General features: G+C 42.7%; 2 protein-coding genes across 7 annotated transcripts in view; one reads left to right on the forward strand and one right to left on the reverse strand.

Annotated features, from left to right (window-relative positions):
• The window catches only part of INTS8 (integrator complex subunit 8), a 629,314-nt gene extending 628,307 nt beyond the window's left edge, over positions 1 to 1,007 (reverse strand). Inside the window, exon 1 of the mRNA XM_069220496.1 lies at positions 723 to 1,007. The gene's annotated coding sequence lies outside the window, so the exon portion shown is untranslated. The remainder of the gene's footprint in view (positions 1 to 722) is intronic.
• Positions 1,008 to 1,253: 246 nt separating this feature from the next.
• Positions 1,254 to 21,815, forward strand: part of NDUFAF6 (NADH:ubiquinone oxidoreductase complex assembly factor 6) — a 75,695-nt gene continuing 55,133 nt past the window's right edge. The window contains exons 1-2 of one of the 6 annotated variants that reach the window (XM_069220499.1): positions 1,254 to 1,498; positions 11,157 to 11,256. In XM_069220499.1, the coding sequence (XP_069076600.1) occupies positions 1,347 to 1,498; positions 11,157 to 11,256 (252 nt within the window). In that variant the 5' untranslated portion in view covers positions 1,254 to 1,346. The other 5 variants (XM_069220502.1, XM_069220503.1, XM_069220500.1 and 2 more) reach the window with 5 other exon arrangements.

Raw genomic sequence — 21,815 nt, forward strand, 5'->3', positions numbered from 1 at the left:
TTTTTCCCTCTCAAATGACTGTTCTCCCTTCCCCATCCTGTGCATGCATTTTCCCTAGAGGCACAACGTTCTCTAGGTCACTTGCATGTTTGTCTTAATCTCCATGGATGCACTTCTGCAAGCTGTGCTCAATTTGTTTCTCAAATCACATCGCTCCTTCCTTGAACTACAGACCCGTGCAAACTTACAATGCCACACCTTCTCTAGTGAATCTATTAATAACCAAACAGCTGTATGAGCTATATGCTCCTGCTAGGGAAAACACCTAACTCCTATTAATTTAATACAACACAAATAAACTGGAGAGCATGCATGGAAGGGTTTGCTTGAGTGCTAAAGACCAATCCCCAATAACATTGTTAAAGCATTGACGTAAAGCACTTCAACGCTTTGTCAGGGGTAGTAAATGCTATATCAACAAGTAAAACACAATACAGTCGCTGTCCCTGTGCGCTGCCTGTTATCACAATTCCGACTAAAATGTGGCCACAATACGTATGTTTTGCATAAAAAAGCCTAACACATGAATGTCCCCTCCCCTGATCAGGTCGCTTGCCTGGACCACCTGAGAAGCAATATGCAGCATTACTATATTGAGTAGTAGCAGTCGGCTGGGAAGCACTGGAACCGCCTTTCGGAGGGGCACCTTTCGGTTTGCACTGTCGGTCAGGCTAAAGCGTGCCGTATTGGCGGCAGACCTCAAGGCACCCTCACTCGCGTACCTGTCAGAAGCCTCTCTGCGCCACTGATGCCTTCAGCTTCCTTCCCCTTCACTTTGCACAACTGCACACACGCTGGCCTCTCACAATAACGTCACCAGATCAAAGAAGCGGGTCGCACACGAATGACGTCATTAGCGCTACCCGTCTCTATAGTGACAGCAGAACCTTTCTGAGGGGTTACTCTTTCGACAGTAGTCAGGACAAGTGGGCATCACAGGGTCGCGTTAGGAAGCCGCCGTCCACTAAGAAACACTAGGATGAGGCAGAGAAATCCGTCACTTTTTTTTTTTTTTTTTTACAAAAAAATTGATTGTGTCCAATTTGATACTGATCAGGCTCAGCCTGTGTGACGTGAAGTATAGTTTTGTACTAAAAGAAAAAGAACGGCAATATAGCCGTTCCAACAAGCCCCTGATACAAGAGTGATTTTTGTATTTTGACTTTGGGGAGCCTTTAACGAGCACGCCGGTGTGATGGTTTAGCGGCCTCACGTTAGCACGTCCTCTTTTTATTTCTGCGGTGCAGGCCTTGTCCCATGTCCCTTTTCACTGTCGTTGTCCTCCATGGCGGTGACCCCGTGCTCTTGTCACTGCAGAGAGTTGGCAGTACAGCCTTGCAGTAGAGATGGGTGTTTCTGTGAGGCTGGCACCTCTCTGCCTACACCGCCGGGTGCTGGCGCTGCCGCTGCCGCGGGGCACGTCCAGTAGGGCATCAGCCACCTCCATCCAGACGGGGTCAGCGGGGCAGGACGAAGCATACTGTCTGCAGCTGGTCAGGTAATAGCGTCAGCTTTCTGGAGATCCCGGTCCCTGCGTGCATTCGTTCGAGCCCGTGAGTGCTGTGATCCCAGCAGCAGCGCTATGGAAAGAACCCAGCCCGACTGCAGAAAGGCTGCTGAGCGCTCCACCTCTGCTGTCCTTGAATGTAAGCCCACTCTTCCGGCTGCAGATTATAAGGTCCAGGAGTTAGATAAATTCTCCATACCTTTATCCCCATCACCTCGAAACCTTCTCCCACAAGCACACAATTCGGAATATGTATGTACCCTGGTCCTCTTATGTAGAGCTCTGTTATGCTGCTTAGCACGGTTTGCGAAGTACCAGCCGAGATTGGAAAGCAATGTTGATTTCCACTTGCACAGAGCTTTATTTTTTTAATTTTTTTTATTTAATGCGTTTTTATATAGCGCAGACTTTACCCGAAGGTGTCAGAGCGCTTCACAATAGGCAAAGTAAAGATACAAGAGGAGAAGAATTACAAGTGAGCCTGTTACAAAAACAAACGTTACATTACATGAGGCAATAGTGATAATTGTGCAAGTATCAAGAGCAAAAAAAATACACGAGGTAGCAAACGATACGTTACGAAAGGAAAAAGTGACATTTGCAGGTTACAAGAGCAAATAAAGTACGAGTAGAGGTAAAAAAATGGCAATAAATGGTAGACACTCAAAACACTAAAACAATAGTTACGTTACATGAGGCAGTGGTGGCCGTTGTGCATGTATCAAAAGCAAACAAGATATAAGAGGTAGCAAATGATACGTTGTAAAAGGAAAGGTGCCGTGTGCATGTTACAAAAGAGTACAAAATACAGGTAGAGGTATAATACTGCACTAAATGGCAGACACTCCAAACACAAAAACGCCCTGGGAAGGCACTTCTATAGGCATGGAGAACAGATTTTCCTATAATGGAAGGACTTCCTTCAGAAAACAGAGGGCTTGAATTAAATTTGGAAGTGTCTTTGCAGGAGGAGAGCTTTGAGGTCAGTTTTGAAGGCCTGGGAAGAGGTGGTGGTCCGAAGCTGAGGCGGAAGTGAGTTCCAGATTCTCACCGCGTTGCCTGAAAAGGATTGGGCCATCGATCTTTCCTTCTTGAAAATGGGAGGTTCAAGCAATAACTTTTCTGCATTACGTGATGGTCTGGAGCCCCCAGAGAGTTTCAGTTTATTCACCAGGTAGCGAGGGGAGGAGGAGTGCAAGGCTTTGTGGGTGATACATGCAGTTTTGTAGATAGATCTTGCCTCTATGGGAAGCCAACGGAGGGTGGATAAAATGGGTGTGATGTGGTCGCTTCTTTTGGCCCCATATATGAAACGAGCAGCTGAATGGAGAATAGAATTCAGGGGGGAAAGGTGGGATTTGGGAAGGCCAGTAAGAAGAGAGTTGCAGTAGTCCAATCTGGAGAGAACCAGCGATTGGACCAGGGTTTTAAGGTCGTGCTCCGGGAAGAAGCGACGAATCCCCCAAAGAAGGCGCAGTTGGTATCGAGCAGACTTTGCAATGGAGTCGATGTGGGAGAGTAGATTGAGTTTTTTGTCGAGTATGACACCAAGGGATTTTGCGCTCTCGACAATGATGGGCTTATTGTTCATTAGATTGATCTGATCCATCCATGATTGCACTGGGGGATGAGAAAGTGAGGAGGTGAGGAGGAGGAATTCTGTTTTGGAGGGATTCAGAATCAGTTGATGGGTTAACATCCAGTTTTGAATGGAGTCGAGAGTAGAGTTAAGGAAGGAGAGATCGTGAGTGGAGGCCACCTTAAGGTAGATCTGAGTGTCATCCGCATATAGATGATAGTGGATCCCGGATTTACTCAGGAGATTTCCCAACGGTTCTAAATAGAGATTGAACAGTGTGGGTGCAAGTATGGAGCCTTGAGGAACACCTTGACTGACCGCTAAAGGAGCTGAAAGACTGTTCGCTATTTTGATCATTTGGGATCTATCAGAGAGGAAGGAGGCAAACCATTTGAGCACAGTGCCCTCCATGCCCATTCTCTGTTGAAGAGTGTTAAGGAGAGTGTTGTGATTGACAGTGTCAAAGGTTGCAGAAAGGTCAAGAAGAATTAGAAGACAGGACTCCCCTGAATCGAGTATCCGCAGCGCGTCATCAATCACTAGCAGCAGGGCTGTTTCAGTGCTGCAGTTTTGAATGAAGCCGGACTGGAAATTGTCAAGAAGATCATTTTCCTTGATATGGCGAGAGAGTTGTTTCGCTACACATTTTTCTGTGACTTTCGCAAGAAAGGGTAGGTTAGTGATGGGACGGTAGTTGTTGAGGTCGTTCGCATCAGCAGTGGGTTTTTTAAGCAGAGGGGTGACCTGCCCAGTTTTGAAGGAAACAGGAAGGGAGCCTTGACTGAGGGAGAGGTTGACCAGAGTGGTCCAATAGGAAAGAGAATTAGTATAGAAGTCAATGGCAATGGCACTAGGGATGGGGTCAAGAGAATGGTTAGAGGGCTTTGTATCGAGGATGCATTTACGGAGAGCATCGTCAGAGATGGGGTCAAAGTTTTGCCAAATGGTTAAGGATTTGCGCTCCTCTGTAGGGGTAGGATGAATGACCTGATCTACAAGAGCTTCTAGCCTCTGCCAGTAGACAGCCTTGCACATTGCCGCAAAGCTCAGAAACTTTTGTTCGAAAGGCCAGAGACGTACTGCTCAGGGCTTATAGTGGTGGTACTCCTACCTGGTCAACCACCCGCAGATCCCATTAGGACCACACTCTGGTTGCAAGAGTAAAGGCTGCCTCGTATTGGCTGCTTTCAACTAAAAGCAATCCGTCACATATTGCTTTGTGCTCTAAATTCAAAGCAACAGTTTTTATATCCGTTCACCGGTAACCCTTTTAGTTAGTCAAGCATGCCAGGTGGCCATCCACTTCCGGTAGTTGCGACCCAGTGGGGCAACTCGGGTGACCTCTCACTTTCAGCGGCGTGCTTCAACTGTCACAATCATACATAAGTATACTGCATAAGTTGCTATCCTTATATAGCAAAGTGAGCTGTAAACAAACATCAAGAAGCTGCATGCAAACTGGAAGGCATAGCCGTATAAATGTATTTGTTTTCTCAATCTGTTGTATTCTAATGTTGCTAAAAAGGGTTGCTTTGGGTAGTGATAACGTCTTATTAGTACAGACAATCTAAAAAACCTGACTTTGTTTTTTTGTTTACTGAACATATACACAACTTATAATGCCTTACCAGCATGAGTGATATGGAATTCCTACACCTTGGGGCTCTCAATGTCTTATGTAACATTTACTCTACACTGATTGCATATTTGCATGATTTCGTGTCCTTGTATAATGTGTCGTGCTGTAAATCACTTTCACCCCACATTGAGCTGAGTAGTGCTATAAAATCAATTCAGTAAAAAAGCAAGTGCTATTTAAATTATTTGTGTAATTACTTATACAGACCTATGCATATGGTGTTCTTACAATGCATGCATCTTCTTGCATACAGAGGTTCAAGAAAGTTAAACACCTGTCCACAAGTCATAGGTTCTCTTAAGTACTTGTGAAGTGATAAGACACTGTCTACCTTTGTTTCCATACATTGCATTGGCATCTAGGCATTCAGCTCCGGGCAGCCCTCAACCAGAATGATACTAAAGGAAAAAAAGGTCTGAAAGCCATGCAAATGAGGCCTTTGCTTTGGGCCCAGCTGGAAGTGAAAATATGAAAACCCCTCTCACTGCTTGCAGGTCGCTGCTGTGAATGGAAATCAGACAACTTACAGACACTGCTGACTGTTTCTTGGTGACAGCCAATGACACCAGGACAAATTCAGCACATTTCACTGATTGTTAGCTGGATCAGGCTCAGTACTAGCTGCTGGATATGAGATCTACCTGAATCACACTAAATTCCTGCACTGATAGCAAGTGAACATATCTTAATATTCTGACTAACCGCACAACACGTGAGTGAGAGACGTAATGCTGCTTTGTAAAAGTGCCAGTGTAGCAAATGAAGCTTTTTTCATCTACAGCTGAATACATTTTCTTATTAATATGTAATCTTATTTATTGCACTTGGCAAACATGTAGTGTGAGTTACGGTGGCTTTTACAATGTGCAGTATTTTATTGAACAAAGTTGCTCTTTTATATTGCCCCATCCCTGCCTATGTTGTGCTCTTCATTTTCTCTTGCCATTTGTGTGTATGGCCAGTATTGTATGATCAGTAAGAAGACAACAGGAGGGGTTGAGAGAAGTGGGGGTACAAAAGCAAAGAGAGAAGTTGTGCAGGCTTTAGATTATCAGATGCAGACCACCACAATGGACTTATAATAAATGAGTCCTGTGGAGAAGCAACTTGGATATTGAAGGGTATCACACTCACTTTTTGCATTACTTTTTCTGATCAAAGGTTTGACACAGTCATACCAGGCTTTCTTTCCAGACTTCAGCTTTTTAGATTGCCCCTTGAGGAACCTCTGTAACTGAACTCCCCATCCGGCCACCAGAGATAATGGAAGCGGTGTCCCCATTTCCAATTTACAAAATCCCAGTGCCACTTGGCTCCCACCAGAACACTAAGGAAAATTGTGTGACATTCTTTCACCTATATTCAGGGAATTACGTGATTCTGCGGACGCAGCTTTTTCGCATAGTTATGGATTTGCCACACAATCCATCATCTGTTCCGTGATCTGCAGATTTTAATGAAAAAAAATGGTTTCTAGTTGAAATGGATCAAAAGTTACTAAAAATATGACAGTGTTTTATTGCGCAGTGGAAGGCCCTTCACAAAGGTTGACTGGTCATTTTCAGTTGCTTATTTCTGTGTTTGGTTGTTAAACTCAGGACGGATGTGAAATGTTTGCCCAGACAGTATTACCATGTGTAAAAATAATGAAGTAATACTATCAGAAAATGGGCTACGTTTTACCTCACAAACACAAGGAGTATGGGCCTGTATAGGCCTTATACTACTTGTACTTTTGTATAACCTTCACTCCTCCTAGCGGTGTAGTCTTTCTCTTATCGCAATAATGCATGACTAATTATAGATCCTAGTCCCTGAAGAATGCCTTAGACCTTCCTCGGCTGTTTGTAGCGGGCAGAAACATGTTGGCCAGTAATTATTATATAGCTGACCCAGTGAGTCATTGTTCTCACGTTGGGGTCCCATCCTCTGTTCTTAACCTCACCAGCAGTCACCACGAATAAAGGTGTACTATTACACAGGTGACTGACTAGGTGTTTTTATGTCTTTCCCTAGCATAGCTGGATCCCATATACTTGCAGACAATTTGAATTTTCGCTCTCCCTCCCGTTCTTTTAACGGTGAGGTTGAGTCCACCCAGGTGGCATTGTCCTACCTGGGTGGGGCTAGGTGGTCATATGATGAAGCATGACACTATATAGTGTGTGAGACCACCTAGTCCGTAAAGGAAACTTCCCTTCTTTCCCCTCCCCCACAGCACGTTATATGACACTCATAGTCTGAGAGTTGGGAGCCTTAGGTATATCCTTCTTTAACGGCCCCTTCTTATAAATGACCCCCATACTCCTTGTGTTTGTGATTTAAATTTTAGGGAGATAGTTTGGGGTGGTCTTCTTCCTCTCCCGACTCTCTTTTTGTGATTAGCTGTGTTTTACATCATCATTTGCCTTTTCTTGCCATATATTTGAGTAAACCCTGACGCATAATTAGGTGCTCCCCTGCCACATAATTCTAGTGTGTAGTCAGGCTACAAGAGCAACCCTTAAACCCATGAGAAACTGGGTATGCAATTATAACAAGCAACAGTGGTTCACATCGGTATCATGAAAAAGAGAATTCTGATAATCGGACAAACTAGTCTAAAAAAATTATCAAACATGTCAGATCCCTTAGCTATCCCGCCTCTCCATCGAACACATCTCCCTCTACACTTACTCTTGCAAAGACGCTAAAGTGTAAGGTAATCATTGTAGTATTTTTCTGTAGTGAGCATGCACACCAGTTACAGATTACCTTTGCTATCAGGCTGTCCCTGCATCAATAAAAGTCCTAATGAGACCCCTTAACCCTTCCCGGGGTCGAAGCATCGTTGACTGTTAACCACAACAGACAAACGGACTGCTGTTTTGACTTTTCTATGTGACTTATCTAATTATTCTTTGGAATTGTATTTTGCGATACAAAATCTTTATGCATTATGTTTATTTGGTTATCATTTATGTTGTTGCTTTGACACTGGGGACACATCGCACTTTGTCTTTTTTAAATGTGGTGTCAATGGCTTACCCGTCTCTCCAGGCTGGATGTGTGTTTACACTGTTTATACTGTGTGTAAATATATGTATATATATATATATATATATATAATCTTTCCCAACTAATTAGTGCTTACCGTGATTTCTGCACACGTTAGAACCGATCTGACGTTTGATATTTTTGTAGACTAGTTTGTCCGACTTATTATCAGAATTCTCTTTTTCATTATATCTATGTGGACCACTGTCGCATAATTTCAATGGCTCTGCCTACATTCAGTGGAATGGAAAATACAGCAGGGCCACCATCCCACAATCTATGTTAAAGGCAACGGTCTCAATAATGTATATTAAAAAAAACTTAAGCTCTCTCCCCTTTATAGCTCAATCCTTAACACTGAAGTAAAATATTCAGTTAAAGCTGCAGGCCTTAGGGCTAGAAACGTCTATTTTACACTGTAATACCTCAACCAAACTGGCTTTATCAAGGAGTGACACTTAACTCTGATAACGCCAGGACATGAATGAACCTAATGTTCCATGACGAAGTTTGGACGAAGGAAGCAGTAGTCTGCTCTGTGAATGCCAAATTATCCTACTACTATGTGGGGTAGTAGTTTCTGAGATTCAGTCTATACATAGATTTGACATGGGTGTCAATTGTTAAGCTTATTTGATGCATTGAGAGAATCTGCCATGAGATGGTGTTAACTGGGAAAACACGTTTGAATCTTCTATCAGTTCAACAGGACAGGTTTGCCTCCTCTCCCCACTGTTGTATGCTATGCTCATTTGGTCACTTAGGGAAGCGATTTAGAGTCATATAACCCTTACTTTTCATGTAATTTTACAACAATTACATCCTTCTGTTTTTGATTGTCAGTACTTTTCTTCCCCCTGCCCTTAGACATCCTCGGAAGTATGGTAAATGGTACAAAGTCACTGATTACGCCAGTAGCCAATGCTCAACTAGCAGTCCTTTTCAAGGACAAGGTATTCATATTTGAAAGAAAAAAAAAACTACATCACCTACCTAGGTATGAAGAACGTGCTTGTCCAACATGTGTTTTCCAGGCTAAACCTTCTGGGGGTAGTCAGTGCTTTAAATGGGCCGGTACTCTCCGGTACTGAGTACCGGCACTTTTTTATATTGCGAGGGAGAGTACCGGCATATCTCAAGAAAAACGTAATACTTTTAATTGGAGAGTACCGGAACTTCTCAGAAACAAGCAGGTACTCTGGTACAGAGTACCTGCACTTATATTTTTCCATTTAAAGCACTGGGGGTAGTGGATTATAATGTAGCTGAAGTAACAATATATTTATATGTGTATCCTTTATTATCCTCTGGGAGGACTTTTTCTTCTACAAAAGAAAATAACCACTAAACTCCTATGCATTTTCTATATGATTCCTAAAGTCAGTGTCCATTTCAATCTGATAAATTTAGGTAAGGCTTGCACAAAATGTATATGACATGATTGAAAACCACAAATGAAATGGATTTCTTAAGTTGGCGAGGCAGATGGGAGAACATGGAATGCGGGACCTAGTGGGCAATGTCAGGAAAGTCAAATTAGTTGTTAAACATTGGACTCAAAGTGAGAATCAAATAGTCTGGAAATTACTGGAATAACCATGCCCCCTGCCCCATTTGTTTCCTTTAGGGCAATCCCTTAGATTACATCGTACTCTATTAGTGGTCACACCTCTGTTGACAAGTAATACTAAATTTGCGCCATTCCAGTAGCTATAGGACAAATCTTCCCTGAGTCATCTAAACTGGCTTCAGTATGTTCTACTGGGCCTTCTTTTTTATACATGTTTGAAGCTTTTGGAAAGTTTAGTGTCCAAATAGTTTCTTGATCACCTCATTCGTAACATCATTCATGTAATAGAATTCCTGTTTAACTGAGCACATAGTATATCCTCAGGGGAAAGATGGGCAGAGATCTCAAGACCCCTATTCTCGATGGGGAATGAGCTGAGGCTTGTGGATGCTTAACAAACCCCATTTTGCTTTAGTATGTGAAACATGTAGTATAATATTGTCCGAATTGTGTACAGGTCTCATGTATCCCTTAAAGATGTTGGTGTGTTACACACACTTGTTTGTTGCCAAAGCGCCAGCAGCAGACTTCAACCAGAATGGCAGTTTCTTTCCGGTCCTGTTTGAAAATCTAAGTGCGCTGGGATACAATCTTTGTAAACCAATATTCAAAGTCACTGTTCAGAAGTGCCCCATCATAGTTATTGTAAGAAATCAGATTATTATTTGGGTGGGTGACTACCCACATTAAGAAGAAATCACAACTCTTGTCACGGTGAACCCTCAAAGTCACTAAATTAACCTGAGCTCAACCCCCTACTAGCTATGGCACAGCTCAGACAGGCTTAACTGTGTAAAATATTTAGGCACTACCAAAACAGTCATAAAGTCAAAATGCAAAGAAATCCCGAATGAATTAGAAAAATAGAACAACATTTAATGAACAAGATGACACCAAAATAACAAGATTCCAGTAAGGGGAACCAGATATATGATTATAAGTAGGAATAGCACCAAGAAGCACAAAGTGCCAATGATGGTCAATGGTTGCGATTGGCCGGGAACTAGATGTAATTTTACACTGCCTGTGATCAAGCGCAAGTCTGATATACCAACCAATATCATCCTGATTAAAGATTTTACCTACTGACTTTAGTCCTTTAAGTCCCAATCCACCACAGTATTGCACTTTTGAACCACCTAGGACCCCAGGTAAGGCACTTGGAGAGTCACAGGGTGTCAGGCAGAAGCCTAACAACAGGGTCCAGCCCATGTCCGATTGGAACAGATAATGGATTGTGTGGCAAATCCACTTGCAGGAAGAGTCCTCTTATAGTTTTTAAAGGCCCTTTAAATTTAGCAGGAGGTCATCCTTATGACCCTTAGAGTCAATTTCTTTGTCCTGGATACAAGAGGGAGAGAATATCCAGTCTTCTAGGCCCTTATCAGGTCCAGGACAGCAGGTTCAGTCCTCCTCTGATTTGCCACAGGCCCAGTAGCGTTCTAAAGTGGGTGCCTGGAGGTGCCACATCTGTGCCTGGTACAGGCTAGTGGTTGGGAATGACTTCTGGGCACTCCCTAACCAATAAGTTCCAGGTGCAAACTGTACTCACTTTGGGTATTTTCAAGATGACGGACGGCCACACTAAACTTGGGCTCTGAGGGCTGTATGTGGAGAGTGTACTATGGGAATCCTAGTGGCAGTCCACATTTACCACCAAAATCCAGTTTGAAGCAGCCATGGTACCCTCAATAAACCCAGGCTCAGTAGTCTGGTAGAGCAAAAAGTAGGGTTTTCTTAAAGAATAAACCCTTTTTGGCTTTTTAAATTAAAATTTTTAATATTATCAAATGGTAACCTTTCCATTTCTGATATCTCTTCTCAGGACACGTGACCATGAAGGTTTCCTGTGCTCCTTGCTGCTACCTCCAGAATCACGAAGTTCTGCTCTGGCACTGAAGGCTTTCAATGTGGAACTGGCTCAGGCAGGTATTGCATAATTCAAGAGACTAAGGAAATGGGAGATAGTGGGCTGTAATGATGTCTGCCCACATATAGTTCCTAGTCACAGACACGTAGAGGGTACCTGGAGATTCAATTATTAGCAGTCATTTTATACAGAGCTCCATAGCTACTAAGCAAGCTTCTGAGCACCAACCAAATGTCATTGATTTAAATGAGAAACAACGGTATGAATTAGAAATTCTGCCATATCCGAGCATCAAAACAAAATCATTTGTACAACTTTGCATGTTCACATATGGATGTGATTGAGGGCGCATAAAAATGCTATATTTAGCGTGTGTGAATACCAACTTCCACAAATACGGTTTTTATGCTATTGACACAATGGTGAAGGTAACACCATATGGTAGTGCCTCTGAATAAAGAGGACAGTAGGGTTTGGGTAGGGTTCGTGGTTTGCTGTCTTGTAAATTGTAAGCAACTTTTGTTTGCAACCTGCTGTCATTTAGTTTCAGCATGTGGTCATTTCAGATTTATGGTTCATGTATGCCCGTCCGATACTCTGTGTAGTTGGTGGGTGACACATATCCGTTTGAAGCTACTATTTGTTTGCAACCGAGAACCAGTGGAGTTCTCAGAGTTGGACTGAGTATGATGTTCCAATTTTAAACGCTGAGGAAAATACTCCAAAGGGAAATAGCAGCTTTCTTGAGTTTTTCAGCTTTTATCCTTATTCATACTTAGAACTGTGTGAGCTACTAAGATATGCACCCCTAAGTTCAAATGAGCAGTGAGTCTTTCTACAGTCTTTGAAAAACAAACTCCCCCAATCAAATGACAAGGAAAAAAGAGAATGCATTTTCCTTCACATGTGCAGCACAAAAAAATGCAACCTCTCTCTATGATAATCTACACTTCACACAGATCGCTTCAGCTCTTATTAAGGAACTACACCAGAGAAGCAAGGTACAAGCAGAAGCTATGGCAAATCCCGGGTAACACTGCCAGATCAGAAGACCCGGTTTAATTGGGGATTGAATAGCACATGTAGGACTCATTCTTGAAGTGTCCTCACTCTTTTCCCAATGTTAACAACAAAGCCTTGAGAGTTTTTTTTCCCACCAGAGAAATAAGAGGTACTTACGAAATACATTGACGTTTTCTCCAGCACTAGAAGAAAAGATGCCTGTAATGGATTTTCAATCATAGTTATGCCTGCTCATTTTCCATACTTTGATATACGCATTTGTACCTCTTTCATATGGTGGCTGATGAACAACGGGCCATCTCAATGGAATATGGCACAGTATGCAATATGTGTGGGTATCTATATATCATAAACCTAGCTATAAACCGACATAGCCCTCTGCAGTAGAAGGAGAGTATAAAACCGCAGGTGTCTTTGCGCCGCCTTTTTCCAGGCCATAAAAAGGTCCCTTGATTTTTATACTTCATGAGGTCATAGCAGCTATGTTGGCAGAAAAAAACAAAGGCACTTTGTCTACATTGATTGCTTTCAGGCATACAGGCGAATACAGAGACATAGCCATCCACTGTTTTACAAATGATTTAATGTCATTGCTCAATATAGTCTCCTCTATAGTAGTGTTTAGGCACAGAAATAGTACTGGTTCTCAGAAGAGTTCGTAAGTTCTCCCCCTGAACTATGGTCAATTCAGCTTAATTAGTTCAATACAGTAAAGCTGTGGTAATGTCTTATTAGCACAAGTACTTCATTAAATTGCAGATTGTAATATTTTTTTCCAGAGGCAAATAGGTTTTCAAAAGCGCCAGAACATGACTAGGCTTTCCAGACGTTTCTATGTTTTGATAAATATGTGTCCTTAAGGAAGAAAGGCTTGTATGCCACATTTGTTAACTTACAATGCAACTTTGATAGTGTACACATGATTAAGACCTGGGTGGCAAACTGCAGCCAACTCGGCTCTTCTTACCAAACTGCCTAGGACCTTTATAAACAGTTGTTTCATTCTGCGAATGTAGTGGCTTTATTATCAATACGGCAAAAATCAAATGCATGGCCTTAACTCCTACGTTAAATATTGTATTGGGGGGAATAATGTTAGCACATGTCACTGAACTTGTATATCTAGGAGTCAAGTTAAGCAGTGTGACACGAGGAAAATGAAGAGAACAGGTAGGACTCTTAAAATGTGGGCCAGTAAGATGTTCTTAGCAAGAGTTTTTGACTTTGGGTTATTTATCAAGCAGTAAAACTTTGTTCTGCTAAAGCAGAAACTGCTACTGTTTTTCGGGTGGAGCTTTGGTGATATGCTTGCTAAACAAAGCTGACCATTATGAAGAACACTTTCTTATGTTGGCTGAAATTTTAAGGTCGCACTCAGTTACTCCTCCCCTGTTTTGATCTTGGCCATGTTGAGATCCTGGTCACCACCGGACTTGATGACTCTGAGAGCAGAGATTAGGGATGGTCTGACCCTTCACAATGCATGGTGTTTACTGCAGCTTTCTCTTGTCAGTACCATCGTTTTTGTACCTTTGGTCGTCCAGAGTTTTGATGTGATCCATCCAATATTTGCCATTAGAAAATTGACCACCTTTCTGTCTAAGCATAGACGCAGTACCTGTTCAAGCAAAATTGGGTCACTGAATCAAGCGTCAAGTGGCTATTCTTGAAATTTCGCTTCAATATCCTTCCTTTAGCTGATTTCAAGAAAACACGGGGTTTACTCCTATTCATACCATTTCATCCAAAGAAGATAATTGAAGTGATATTACTTGCTAAGTTGCTTACTTGCTACTTGCTGACTTGAGTACATCAATAGCTCTTGCGAACACAGGCTAAATAATTAAAAGTCTAAAATGCTGATGCGCTGTGATTTTTCCCTTTTCCCAACAGCACTTCCCAGATGCACTTGTTGTAGGAGTACTGTTCTAAACAGCTGTATTCTCATATGTTTCTGCTATGCAAATTTGGCACAATATACATTTTTTTTGGTACTGGATTATATTTGTGTATATGTTGATTTTGTTTGTTTTCAACCAAAATACATTTAAACGGTATATATTTCTACAAAAAACCTGATTTAAATTGCTGAGGCTCCAAGTGTAGAAGTCTTAATTTAAACACGATTAATTGAAAGGACATCTTTCGATGTCCTGCTTAACTGAAGAACCACGTTTCACACAGCTGCTACTGTATTTACTAACAGACAAGTTCACTGCACTGCACAGGTGGGACTCATGGTGGAGATGTGTCAGTCAGCAGTGGCGGCCCTTAATGTGCAGCAGGAGGAGGGCGGGCACACACATGCACAGTCTCTTTCACACACACACACATATTCACACCCAGCACTTTCACACACGCACACCCATTCATAACATGCAAGCACATACAACATAAAAAAAAAAAAACTTACTTTGCTGCAGTGGCGCTCTCGGGTGGCGGCAGGGAAGCCTCTGTTGTTTCCTGGAGAAACAACAGAGGCTCAAAGGCTTCCTCAACAAAGGCTTCCTCTCATTGGCTGATCTTGACCTTCCTTACCTCGTCAAAGAGTGGGATTAGGTCAGTGAGTTGCCAACTCCTCCTCACTCTGTGATGAGCATCACTGATGGACACTCAGCCTAAGCATTTCAGCCCTTAAAACTGAAGTCCCCAGGCCTGAGTCTCAGTGATGCTCCCCCACGTCATGAGGAGGAGGCTCACAGAAGACTTGAGCGGACTGAAGAGGTCACGCTTACCAGACTGTGAACTCTTCAACCTGGCAAATTTTGGGTCAGGGAGCTAGGTGCCTGTGCATTTAGCCGAGCGCATGTACAGCACCTGGCTGCCTGACCACACCATGGCTTGTGCCTGTCAGACTGACCTTTGATCAGCCTGACAGACACTGTTCCTGCTCTGAAAAAGGTGGAGGGACGGGACCTCTCTGCCCTTAACGATGGGCCACAGCTTTTAGTGAGGTTAATACGGGCAACCAAGCACAAAAACCTCTCATTTTATTTCTCAAGGTGCCATCTGGGCCCAGGCACAAATATTTATTTCCTCTGTCACATTCCCATATAATTTAATATCCTATGATGCCACCAAAAAGGCAAAGGTCTGGGAAAAAAAATAAAACTACTGTATTTGGTCCTAGGATATTGACAGGTAGTGTCTGAGAACTGTGGGGTTCTGGCAACAGAGAAGCATCTTCCTAGGCCACGTACCAGACTGTGACCTTGCCAGTGTGGCAGATGAAGTAATACAAATAAAGCAATGGCATAGATGTTACATAAGAGACACGATTAGCAAAGGAACAAAACATATAAGGCAAACCTGTAAGGAGTCATGGTTTTCAACCTCCAACTGTGTTGTGAAGACCATCTCTGCCCTCAGTTCATAGGCCATGCAGCTGAATCTGGAATCAGAGGCAGGTGAAAGACTCCTCCAAAGGTCTCACATAATGTTGTTTTTCAATAAATCACAAATTAATCAGTGATGAAATGTAAATAAGAAGAGGTTCCTTTGTAGCAGGCAAAGCACTTACAAATGTCATGCTCCAAGCGCCAGTTGGCTGCATTGCAGCTGAAGCATGACAGCGAGTGAAAAGCATGGAGAGAGTGTAAACCTCTTGCACAGGTGCTTTTGTTAAAGCAACAAAGAATGGTCTTGGGCTAGCCACTGATTAGCCTGGCAAAAGGGACCCAACTCTCTCAAAACACTTCCATGATGTTTTTCTACCCTTGAGGGAGGGGAACAAGGTGCTTGTGTTTTCATTGGTTGAAGCAATGGGTTTTCCTCTTGGGATAAAAAATGCTTGAATGATCATCAAATCAGCAGTGGTTAGCATTTTTGGTTCATCCACACTTCAGTGGTTGCTTGAGGCCAGTTGTAACAACAGTGTTCAAGTTACTTCCTAGAATCAAGGAACAATTTGGCATTTTAGCCTTACGGCTCACCCTACACTGCTTGTACTCCAACAAGCTGCTGCCTTGAGATAAAATGGAAGAACTCCTTACATGTTTAAATGCAGTCTTTAGGATTCACTGATGCTCCTTTGTTCGCTTGACTAGTACAGATATAATATAGGTAACAACTGGGCAACTAAGGGGTTAAGAGGATCATGGGTAACGGCGGTTCCACTGCTGGAATATAGTCCACTGAAAGCTAAATTACTCTTAGGAGACCTGGGTAGGAGCGGGATCTCTCAGATCTACCGTGCATTAATTATCCACTCACTGGGCACACTGTAATACATTAAACTTCGCTAGGAGTGTTGGCTGGGCCCAATAGACGAGGAAGTTTGGCAAGATGCTGTAATGGGCCCCTGAGAACTTGCTATCCCCTCGCACCTAGGGCTGGTTCAAACATATTACCTGTACACGTCATTCCTCGCATCACCCAAATGCATAGGACGGGCATACGCCCTGATCCCTCTTGCCCTTGCTGCCGGTATGCTTCAGCTGACTTATCACATAGCTTGGTCGTGCTCTGCGATAGAAACCTACTGGAGTGAATTGATTCATGAACTAACAAGGGTTCTGGAGTGGGAGCTGAGTCTCTCCCCCTTATTGGTGCTACTTGGAGTGATGGAGCGCTCTGGAGGGACGAGAGCTGAAAGAATATTCCTGGGCGCAGCTTTATTAGCTGCGAAACGGGACATTGCAATGAGGTGGATGTCCTCCAACATCCCCCCCCTCTGGCAGAGCGGAGGCGGGGACTGGACTTGTGCGCACGGCAAGAGCGAGTGGTCTTTGAGGCCAGAGGATGTCCGCGCAATCCCAGGCAAGTGTGGGGCAAATGGCTGAGTCATAGGAAATAACGGACAGGCAGTGCAGGCAATGCAAGTCACTATGTTCTATGATAGAAAGTGGTGTTTGAAATCTATTGGGCGGTCTATTTGCTGTATTTTTTGATGTAGCAGATTGATAATGTATCTTTTGTTCATTATTGCCATTTGTCATGGCTTTCAAATCAATAAAATGTGTTTATCAAAAAAGAAGATCCTAGATACATTATGCAGAAAACAGCAGTTTTTTCCTGAAGTGATATATAGGAACATGCAGAGGTGGACAGTGACAATGCTGCTGCTGCTCCTAATCATTCACCATAAATGGACCTATTGCTGTTTTAAACCCACAGCGGGTTTTCATCAAGAGGATGATGATACAAATCCTGGCCGCTAAATCTCATTTGTTACGACAAGGTCAGTTGCTGAATGTTTCAAGAATTCTACACAAGAACCCCTCTGTCTATCTCTATCTTGATTTTAATCCTTTGAGTTAACCACCAGGGTTAAAACATCACTGTACGAAACTGTACATGTATCCTCAGTATTTCAGTTGGACTTATTTCCATTGTTCGTCTGAGTCCCCGGCCTACAATCACATCTGAAACAGATTGGACCAAAAATTATTTTGAGAACAATTGCTTCTACATTATTCACATATAGCACAGTCATTGCACTGAGCACTGCTCCCCTGCCAATTTTACACTTTGTCCTTTTTGGACTCAATCCATAACATTCACAGTTGATTTGGTGTTTGTGTACCTTGTTGTTTGTATATCGGTATTGGTTATTTACCTACGGATTTATTCCATGACAAACATAAGTGTACAGCTGAAGCAGCAGCAACCTGTTTTTCATATTGTAAGAAAGTGTGTTATTGAGGTGGACCATGCCATCAAAGGATTAAACCACCACCTACTAGATGTCACATAAATTAAATTAAATAAACTTGTTTTCAATCCATGGTAATACGATACAAAGATGTCCGACTTAAATCAAAAGCAGTGTTTAAAGTATTTAAGCACTGCATACAAGTTTGACAAAGTCACACAAACCACAATGAAAGAAGCTCTGGAGTAAAAGTTTATAAATGTTCCCAAACTTTCTTCTGGTGCCCTAGTGACCCCTGGGGTACACTTCTAAGGCCCCGGGACTTCAGAGGAACACATTTAAGAATGTGAGGGTGTTAAGCAGAGGCAAACAGCAAAGACCAGGCCCAAGTCCAGTTGCCACTGGTTAGCTTGGCACTTTATGGAAAAGTCCTCTTGCGCTGTGTTGTGTTCTTGCAGCCATTCAGGATGTCATCTAACTGACCCTTGAAGTCCCAGGAACAATAAGAAGCAGGTCCATTGCTTTAGGGCTCCTGACAGGTTACAGACAGCAGGTGCAGTCCACTCATGATCTTCCTCAAGACCAGAACGTTTTCTAAGGTTGGTGCATTGAGGTGCCACATTCATGCCTGGCACCAGCTACTTCTAGGGGTGACTCCTGGGCAATCCCTAAAGTGGAGTGAAAGTTCCTGGGGGCAACCATACCAACTTTTCAGAAGTTCCTGTTTACCCTATTGCCAACAAGCACACAGTGCCCCTCACCTTCAAAATCCAAGATGAGGAAATCTTTCTTCCCTTGTGCAAAGCCTGTGTGCCTACCCTGAGTTGTGGCCAGGGTGAAGACAAGTCCCCTCATCTGTGGTCACTCAAAAGCAGTTCTGGGGGTAGCTTTTCTCACACTGTGTTTGATCCCAGCCTGACTATGAGGACAAAGGCTAGGGCTTTCCAACACATATGCTTGTGATAGGACAGGCAGTTTTGAAGTTGATTAAGTTCCTCAAAGAAGCCTAACTGGTCTTCCTACCAGGGGAAGAAAACATCTCCCAACTCTCAGCATTTTTTTCTGCCCTGTGAGCATTTTTCAAACCTTTTGCACACGTAATTCAGACCATGTACTGACTGGGCAGTTGCTGGGAGGCTAATGCAAATTAGACTCAAGCAGATTCAGGCAGGCTAAAGGCAACTCGCTAAAAGTTATATTTATTTACTATAAATCTGACTTCAACATTAGATTGGATTGTTATTAAATAGACAAAATAAGTCTTTTAATTGAGTCTGTAGCTGGTACAGGTCAGTAGTTCTCGAGTTAAGTATAAAATCTATACATTCACTTTCTCTATGTACGAGTTACAGTCTGACCAGCGGCAGTGTAGTTGCGGGCCTTATTACTGGGAAGAACATGACATTTCTAATGTCACACATATTTGTCTCTTAAATATTATGCATCATACCTTATGGGCAGCAAGGTGTAGTTAGGGATGACTTATTTAATATTTTAAATATTTTTTTCCTGCCTGTCAAAAGGGTGATTTTGACAGGTCTGGGTGGATCAAGCTGCTGCTGTCAGGCTACACAAGTTAGCTATGTTTTCCTTGCCATTGTAGTGGATGGTATAAGAGGTGCTGCAGCCCAGAAGTGGCATTTAACCTTCCATGCAATGGGTGTATTTCTGCACCATATACTTTGGCCTTGTAGGAACATTACATGTGCCAATCAGATTTTAAACCAATCACGACATGTTTTAGGGGTCAAAGCACTATACACTGGATAGCAGTGCCCCAGTTTTAAAGTTAAAGATTACCAGCAGGTGAGCCCCATTAAAATATGATAAACTGGGGCTGACTATCCAAAATGGGTCACTTTGTAACATAAATTACCCGAGGCGGTGGTACAGAGAAGCATGCCTATGTTCTTCAAGGAGTTTACCAGTCACTGTCGAACTGGCTCAGAATATTCTTGAGATTCTGGGACTCTCAACTCCCCTCCCCCCTGCACCCTTCTCGGAAACTATAGGTTGGAAGGCAAAGGCTTTCACTGAATGTGTTGCCTCTAGGTCAGCATTCAGGTGTACTGGGGAGAGCACCTGTTGATGTTCTGCTGTGCACCCCAGTAGAAAGTTAGCAAGAGGAAAAGGCCAAGAAGAACGTACCAAAGTGGGCGTACACAGCTCAGCTACATCTCCTTCCAGTCACTGTCATTAGTAGTAGCACACATTGACAATTTAAAAACAACACATTTTAATACAGAACTAATTTGCGAAGAGCCCAGGGGCGCAGACTTAGCCTCAAGGATAACAGTATGCAGTTCTTGCACGCGGATTTAGAAATTATTAATAGTAATAGAAATGCATGCTTCTACAATCAAATCAATAGCAGAGGTAGAATTATGAATGACTGATAAAAACAGTTTTTTGCAGGACTTTGTCGCTGCCTGAATCACATCCTTCCTTGAGGATAGATCATAACCTGTATGCAAACCCACTCTTAAAGCTGTAGAAAGCGCAGTGTATATCAAGTAATCTGACAGGTCTCATAGCAGAGCAGACCTTGGGTGTTATTGATACCATGCTGTGATTCTCTTCATTTCTGTGCTACACAGCTGAGAAAGTAGCTTCACCTACCTACTCCAGTCAAACCAGTTCCTAGATTTTTCCACGGGTGCCTTTGCAGAATCATTATCTGGAGAGCCAGTTGGCATAGGCTATTTAACCACTGCAATCACTGCTTTCCCATTCTCCAAATCTTTTGCAGCAATGAACAAGGCCATAAAATATGAACACGTGTAGCACAATTAAGAAACAGTCTGACGAGGGTCCGAGGCCATCCAAGTCAATTTATTTAAGGTATCAAATACCTTTTCTGGGTAGTTGTGCACTGCGTTTCTTTGTTGCACATACAGAACAGTGCCATGTGTCCTATACAAATATCTAATGATTTCCATCATTTGTACTTCGTCTGAGGGCTGGAATGCACATGTTGAAAACACTCAAGACAAGGGATGAAGGATTGTTCGCATTTGTGTTGTTTGAGTGTGACATTTTGTGAGTTTAGTGGATAGCTGGAGCTGCACGTCTAAAATGTTTAGGGAAAGACTCTGAAAGCTTGTCTTATAATTCTTGTGATTTGTATATTATTATTGGTGCGTATCCTGGGTTCCGGAGTTCATCAAGCTGCCGAGCAGTGGATGTAAGCTGTAATGGGTTTTGTTTTAAAATTGTGTACAACAACTCTGTAGATTCGTAGTTGCTAATGATTGGCTAATGTGTCTTCTGATAGAGAGGCCACTCTCCATTGTTTTCTGAAAGCTGTGACTAGATGTTTTTATGACCATGAAAAGAGGGATGAGCCATCTATGTGTGCCTTATATTTTTTTAGGTGTGTTGTGTCTTCAGGTAGGGCACGCAGCTTTTAATAGACCACTGTAGATTGATCTAAGAGAAAGAGCCATTTCCCAGTTTCCCAGAGTTAGATTTGTCAAAGAAGACATTGAGCTCCCTACTTTTCCAGACACAGTGAGTTATTTCTAGAGTTCAAAACTGCATAAGGTAAATGCTTCTTGGCACTACAGCCAAAGGGGTACAGTGTGAAAACACTTTAAGTGAGTAATGCAGGTGCACAGTAATACCTGTAAAACAGTTGTTGGATGGCAATAAACAATATCTGTGCTCAGGAATGCCAAACATATTTTGAAGTCTCACAAAAGTGTTGATGTTGAGGATCAAGCTGGTGACCACGTCCGAGATTGTGGTGGTGTCGCTTACTCAAATTAGTAAATCATGAGGATGGCAGACATGTTAATTTGGAGTTGATTTAGGAGAAACCATGTGCGTTAGAGACATGTAAAGATGTTGTCCCCCATGGCACCCTTCAACCTCTACCGGCCAAACCTCTTTTGTACAGAGTCCTGGCTTCCTGCCCTAGTCTTTGTACCGCCATTGTTATATCCTTTCTTCAGAGGAACGCCTCACTTACCCACTACAATGATGTATCCCACGTTGTG

The sequence above is a fragment of the Pleurodeles waltl genome, chromosome 2_2 (genome assembly GCF_031143425.1).
Source record: "Pleurodeles waltl isolate 20211129_DDA chromosome 2_2, aPleWal1.hap1.20221129, whole genome shotgun sequence".
Taxonomy (NCBI): Eukaryota; Metazoa; Chordata; class Amphibia; order Caudata; family Salamandridae; genus Pleurodeles; species Pleurodeles waltl.